Source organism: Bombina bombina, chromosome 6 (assembly GCF_027579735.1).
Source record: "Bombina bombina isolate aBomBom1 chromosome 6, aBomBom1.pri, whole genome shotgun sequence".
NCBI lineage: Eukaryota > Metazoa > Chordata > Amphibia > Anura > Bombinatoridae > Bombina > Bombina bombina.
In genome coordinates, this window is record NC_069504.1 from 1,124,600,340 (window position 1) to 1,124,607,890 (window position 7,551).

Below are 7,551 nucleotides of genomic sequence, written 5' to 3' on the forward strand. Positions count from 1 at the left end.
TTTCTCTGCATTCATCATCACCACAGTTGCAAGTCAGTACTCATGAAAAAAAAATCCTGATTCAGATAGAGAATACAATTTTAAATAACTTTCCAATTGACTTATTTTAATGATCTAATTTGCTTCACTCTCTTTTCACCCTTTTTTAAAGGAGAAGCAATGCACTACTGGGAACTAGCTGAACACATTGGGTGAGCAAATAACATGAGGCAGATATGTGCAGCCACCAATCGGCAGCTCCTGAGCAAACAAAAGATACCAAGAGAACAAAACATATTAGATAATAGAAGTAAATTGGAAAGTTGTTTAAAATCAATTGCTCTATCTGAATCATGAACGAAAATATTTGGGTTTCATGTCCCTTTAACCCTGTTATTAAATGTGTTATCTTCACCTTTATTAATTCCATTAAACACAATGTAAACTACTGGAGATTTCCAAACAAAATTTAATATATATATATATATATATATATATATATATATATATATATATATATATATATATATAATGCCACAACATACTTTTAATACACATATTTAAAGGAACAGTCTAGTCAAAAATAAAGGTTCATAATTCAGAAAATAAATATGATTTTGACTGTCCCTTTAAAAAGAAGTTTTTTTTAGACTTCAACAGAAGATATATAAGGGGATATATAGGGGGCGACTTATCAAGCTGAGGCGGACAGGGGTGCAATACGCACCCCTGTCCACCGCAGCTCGCCTCTGGCGGGCTGAATTCTCCTGAATTCAGCACTGATCACGAGCGTTATTTTGCGCTTGCGTGCAATCCTGCCCCTGCCTGCGCACAGCGGGCAGGAGCTGTTAATCTCCCCGGTCAGACTATACCGGGGAGATTGAAATTCGCCACTTTAGAGGTGGTGAAAGGTTAGGAAAACAGCGGTCTGATTACCACTGCTTGTTAAATACTGCGTGCAGGTTCTCTTCTGTAGTAGTGCACATTGATAAATAGTATAAGTAAATAAAAAAACACATCCAAGTATGCAGAGTCTGCGCAATAAGTGTGTCACTTCAGGGACATTCCTGAGTCAGGCCTCACTGTAATGCTCTACTGGTGAATGAGAGGTTTGGTGTCTAATGAAGCAGAACTGTTCAGACTTTTTCAGAAAACATTTAATAAACATACATCTTAGTCATCCTACTAAATTTTGACAGCTGAAGTATGGTTTATAAGGAATGCTTAGCCCAATGCCTGACAGATGGCTGTGTGATGCATCAATACACAATGTAGAATAAATTATTTTAAGCATGTATTATATAACTGACTCAAATGAGAGATATATTTTAGGATTTTATAATACCATTTTAAAAGGTAAAAATCTAGAATAAAAAAAAATTCTCAATTACAGTTAATGGGCATAATTACATATTGTGCACCCCTAGGCACAGATTATTTAGGGGCCTCATACCACTTCAGGTGAATTATGCCACTAACATCCCCACTTATTTGTTTTTAAGTATATTTTTAACAGAAGGCCAAAAAGGCTCTAATGCAGCACAGAAATTGTCCAATTGGCTACAACTCAAATATCAGATAACAGATTACATAAATACATTACTACTAGACAGGCTAGACAGGTGGTCCTATCTGTCCAGATGCCCATATACAGTTGCCTACTGCGCCTAAGTAGTAGTACTCTATTCTGGATAATAGTAGTGTATTTTAAATTTCAGTACTATAAAAAATAGATTACATTCTGCTAGTAGTACAATTACTCATTAATTAGTTGAACAGTAAATGAACACCATCATGTCTTCAGGCAGTAATAAGCATAGGAAAAAAAATCTATGCCTGCATTTACAGCAGGTAACGGACAAATATTTGTAATATGTAATGAGGAGTTGGGCAAGTAAAGTCATGTCTTCTTTAGAGCAACTAGCCAAATTATTCCCACAAATCCAAAATTATTATTTTGTTGTTTTTCTGTCTACAAATAAAAAGATAAAATAAATATGATTCTGATGCAGACTATGAGGTAACAAAAGATCAGCTTTTAAATCACTGTCATACTTAAAATGGCGATTTCGCTATTAACTTGTTCCAACTTGCTGGTTACATTGAGGAAATTCATCCAAATTACAAGTTTGAGGTGTTTTGTTGCAGAAAGGCCACAAAAATTGTAATAAAAAGGATAGGAGACAATAACTGTTCGTTTTACAGTAACAAGTTCGTTTTACAGTTAACATTGCACCAGCTGCTATTATTACTAACCTATAAGGCACTGAGACTCCTGACAACAGAGACTGGGAGAACTGCAGCAGCACGTCCGGTCCGTCGTCTTCAATCTCTGCTCTGACGCCGGACTCGCGACTCGTGACACAACCTGACCACCAATGCGGCTGCGCAACAATTTCCCGCCCGGCAACTCAGCCTAGAGAGACTCAGACATACTGATGCCTGATTGGCTGAGCGGCCGGGCAGGCAGGACTCAGGGCTCCCGAGGCTAGCCTCCGGTGGGAGCAGTTATGGGCTGCATTAGAGACTGCTGCATTAGTATTATTCCCCACTGGGTGGCAGTCTCTAAAGCAGCCCATAACATAACAGACTAATACATTCATATTGCGCAATGGAAGGACAGCTGGCCTCTTACCTTCTTGTGCAATATGAATGGATTAGTCTGTTATGTTATGTTATTATGAATGCAATGTAGTAAAGTTAGGAAACAATAAAAATTGCAATAATAAGCATAATTTGGTGGAGGGGTGGGGGGGTAGAGGGGGTCACCTTTCATATGTTTAAAAAAAAAAAAAAAAAAAAAAAAAATTTTTTTTTTTTTTTTTTTAATTAAAAATTAGATGTAATTCCCACATTGGCCAGGGGAGGCACTGCCTCACCTGCCTCTAATGAATGCACGTCCCTGGTCAGCACCACCCAGTGACTAACACAACCCTGAAACACCTCACTGTACCAGTCTGAGGCATGGCACCATTACACATCTGCCTCTTTACACACTGACCCACTCACACAGCTACACCTAACTAACCCTGAAACACCTCACTGTACCAGTCTGAGGCATGGCACCATTACACATCTGCCTCTTTACACACTGACCCACTCACACAGCTACACCTAACTAACCCACTCACACAGCTACACCTAAATAACCCACTCACACAGCTACACCTAAATAACCCACTCACACAGCTACACCTAAATAACCCACTCACACAGCTACACCTAACTAACCCTGAAACACCTCACTGTACCAGTCTGAGGCATGGCACCATTACACATCTGCCTCTTTACACACTGACCCACTCACACAGCTACACCTAACTAACCCACTCACACAGCTACACCTAAATAACCCACTCACACAGCTGCACCTAAATAACCCACTCACACAGCTACACCTAAATAACCCACTCACACAGCTACACCTAACTAACCCTGAAACACCTCACTGTACCAGTCTGAGGCATGGCACCATTACACATCTGCCTCTTTACACACTGACCCACTCACACAGCTACACCTAACTAACCCACTCACACAGCTACACCTAAATAACCCACTCACACAGCTGCACCTAAATAACCCACTCACACAGCTGCACCTAAATAACCCACTCACACAGCTGCACCTAAATAACCCACTCACACAGCTGCTGCTTCACACACACTGACCCACTCACACAGCTACACCTAAATAACCCACTCACACAGCTACACCTAAATAACCCACTCACACAGCTACACCTAACTAACCCACTCACACAGCTACACCTAACTAACCCACTCACACAGCTACACCTAAATAACCCACTCACACAGCTACACCTAACTAACCCACTCACACAGCTACACCTAAATAACCCACTCACACAGCTACACCTAACTAACCCACTCACACAGCTACACCTAACTAACCCACTCACACAGCTACACCTAAATAACCCACTCACACAGCTACACCTAAATAACCCACTCACACAGCTGCACCTAAATAACCCACTCACACAGCTGCACCTAAATAACCCACTCACAGAGCTGCTGCTTCACACACTAACCCACTCACACAGCTACACCTAAATAACCCACTCACAGAGCTGCTGCATCACACACTAACCCACTCACACAGCTACACCTAACTAACCCACTCACACAGCTACACCTAAATAACCCACTCACACAGCTACACCTAACTAACCCACTCACACAGCTACACCTAAATAACCCACTCACACAGCTACACCTAAATAACCCACTCACAAAGCTACACCTAAATAACCCACTCACACAGCTACACCTAACTAACCCACTCACACAGCTACACCTAACTAACCCACTCACACAGCTACACCTAACTAACCCACTCACACAGCTACACCTAACTAACCCACTCACACAGCTACACCTAAATAACCCACTCACACAGCTACACCTAAATAACCCACTCACACAGCTACACCTAAATAACCCACTCACACAGCTGCACCTAAATAACCCACTCACACAGCTGCACCTAAATAACCCACTCACACAGCTGCACCTAAATAACCCACTCACACAGCTGCACCTAAATAACCCACTCACACAGCTACACCTAACTAACCCACTCACACCGCTGCTGCTTCACACACACTGACCCACTCACACAGCTACACCTAAATAACCCACTCACACAGCTGCTGCTTCACACACTGACTCACTCACACAGCTACACCTAAATAACCCACTCACACAGCTGCTGCTTCACACACTGATCTACTTACACAACAGCACCTAACTTACCCACTCGCTCAACTGTAGCTTCACACACTAACCCACTCACCAACCACTGCTTTACACTTACCCACTCCCACAGCTTCACCTAAATAACCCACTCTACCAACTGCTTAACACACTGACTCACTCCCACAGTTGCACCTAAATAACCCACTGACTGGCTACCTCAGCTATGCACTGACTGCTGCTTCACACATTAACCCACTCGCACAGCTGCACCTAAATAACCCACTCACCCAACTGCTACTTCATACATTGACTAAACTGCTGCTTCCCACAACCAATACCCACTCACAGGAGCTCCTGACCTAGCTGCCCCCTCACATACACACAACCACTATCCACTCACAGGAGCCCCTGACCTAGCTGCCCCCTCACATACACACAACCACTACCCACTCACAGGAGCCCCTGACCTAGCTGCCCCCTCACATACACACAAGCACTACCCACTCATAGAAGTCCCTGTCCTAACTGCCCCCTCACATACACACAACCACTACCCACTCACAGGATTCCCTGACCTAACTGCCCCTCACATACACACACAACCACTACCCACTCACAGGAGTCCCTGACCTAACTGCCCCTCACATACACACACAACCACTACCCACTCACAGGAGTCCCTGACCTAACTGCCCCTCACATACATACAACCACTACCCACTCACAGGAGTCCCTGACCTAACTGCCCCCTGACAAACACACAACCACTACCCACTCACAGGAGTCCCTGACCTAACGCCCCTCACATACATACAACCACTACCCACTCACAGGAGTCCCTGACCTAACTGCCCCTCACATACCTACAACTACTACCCACTTACAGGAGTCCCTGATCTAACTGCCCCTCACATAAGCACAACCACTACCCACTCACAGGAGTCCCTGACCTAACTGCCCCCTAACATAAGCACAACCACTACCCACTCACAGGAGTCCCTGACCTAACTGCCCCTCACATACACACAACCACTACCCACTCACAGGAGTCCCTGACCTAACTGCCCCTCACACACACAACCACTACCCACTCACAGGAGTCCCTGACCTAACTGCCCCCTCACATAAGCACAACCACTACCCACTCACAGGAGTCCCTGACCTAACTGCCCCTCACATAAGCACAACCACTACCCACTCACAGGAGTCCCTGACCTAACTGCCCCTCACATACACACAACCACTACCCACTCACAGGAGTCCCTAACCTAACTGCCCCTCACACACAACCACTACCCACTCACAGGAGTCCCTGACCTAACTGCCCCCTCACATAAGCACAACCACTACCCACTCACAGGAGTCCCTGACCTAACTGCCCCTCACATAAGCACAACCACTACCCACTCACAGGAGTCCCTGACCTAACTGCCCCCTCACATAAGCACAACCACTACTCACTCACAGGAGTCCCTGACCTAACTGCCCCCTCACATAAGCACAACCACTACCCACTCACAGGAATCCCTGACCTAGCTGCCCCCTCACATACACACAACCACTACCCACTCACAGGAGCCCCTGACCTAACTGCTCCTTGACAAACACACAACCACTACCCACTCACTGGAGCCCCTGACCTAACTGCCCCCTGACAAACACACAACCACTACCCACTCACAGGAGCCCCTGACCTAACTGCCCCTTGACAAACACACAACCACTACCCACTCACAGGGTCCCCTGACCTAACTGCCCCCTGACAAACACACAACCACTAACCACTCACAGGAGCCCCTGACCTAACTGCCCCTTGACAAACACACAACCACTCACAGGAGCCCCTGACCTAACTGCCCCCTGACAAACACACAACCACTACCCACTCACAGGAGCCCCTGACCTAACTGCCCCTCACATAAGCACAACCACTACCCTCTCACAGGAGTCCCTGACCTAACTGCCCCTCACATAAGCACAACCACTACCCTCTCACAGGAGTCCCTGACCTAACTGCCCCTCACATAACAGCACAACCACTACCAACTAACGAGAACTCCTGACCCAGTTGCCCCCTTACAGCACGCGCTTTTGCCCTGCTCCCCCACATGTGCAGATGCTCCAGCAGCTAACTACACCTGCCCAGTGCCCATGCCCCATGCCTTACCCCAGGGTACTGATGAAGCCATTGACAGAGCCCTCCGCGTACAGAGACACGATGTCACCGATATATAGGAAGCTGGACATCTTGTCAGGCATGGTCACTCATGGTCCGCACGGTGTTCAGTGCCCACTGCCTGCAGCTCCTTGGGCACACACCAGAAGCATGCCCCTGCGACAGGATGCGCGCACTCCCGCGCCCGGTGCCAGGCAATCCAAAAGCAGGCTCTGTCACACACCGGCAGCCCTCGCAAGGTGTCAGATGTCACACTCCGGTTGTCCCCACAGTGTCCGATGTCACACTCCGGCAGACCCCCTGCTGTGCTTGAAGAAAAACTCCAGCTGTCCCCGCCCGATGTCCCACTCCGGTTGTCCCCAAGGTATCCAATGTCACACTCCCGCTGTTGCGCCCGCTGCCCTTATCACTCCCGCAGAACTTTACTCTTGCGGGACTCAGTCTGAAAACGGAGGGGGACGACTGGCAGGCAAGCAGCCAATCGGAAGGGGAAGCAGGGTGCTGGGGGCGGGGCTTTACTTCGGCACTGCTTGGTGTTCTACTGCCTCTTAATGGTCGCTCATTCATACAGCACAGACTGCTCCAGCCAATGGGAAGCGGGATGTAGTATATGGCCTATGGTTATTTAACTATTTCTGTGTATTACAGACTGAGTGACTACATAAGTTACTAGAC

At 46.4% G+C, this 7,551-nt stretch overlaps 1 protein-coding gene across 1 annotated transcript in view; it reads right to left on the bottom strand.

Moving 5' to 3' along the window:
- Positions 1-7,303, bottom strand: part of LOC128664916 (inositol 1,4,5-trisphosphate receptor type 2) — a 693,905-nt gene extending 686,602 nt beyond the window's left edge. The window contains exon 1 of the mRNA XM_053719708.1: positions 6,868-7,303. Coding sequence (XP_053575683.1) covers positions 6,868-6,959 — 92 coding nt within the window. The 5' untranslated portion in view covers positions 6,960-7,303. The remainder of the gene's footprint in view (positions 1-6,867) is intronic.
- Between the last annotated feature and the right edge of the window lie 248 nt (positions 7,304-7,551).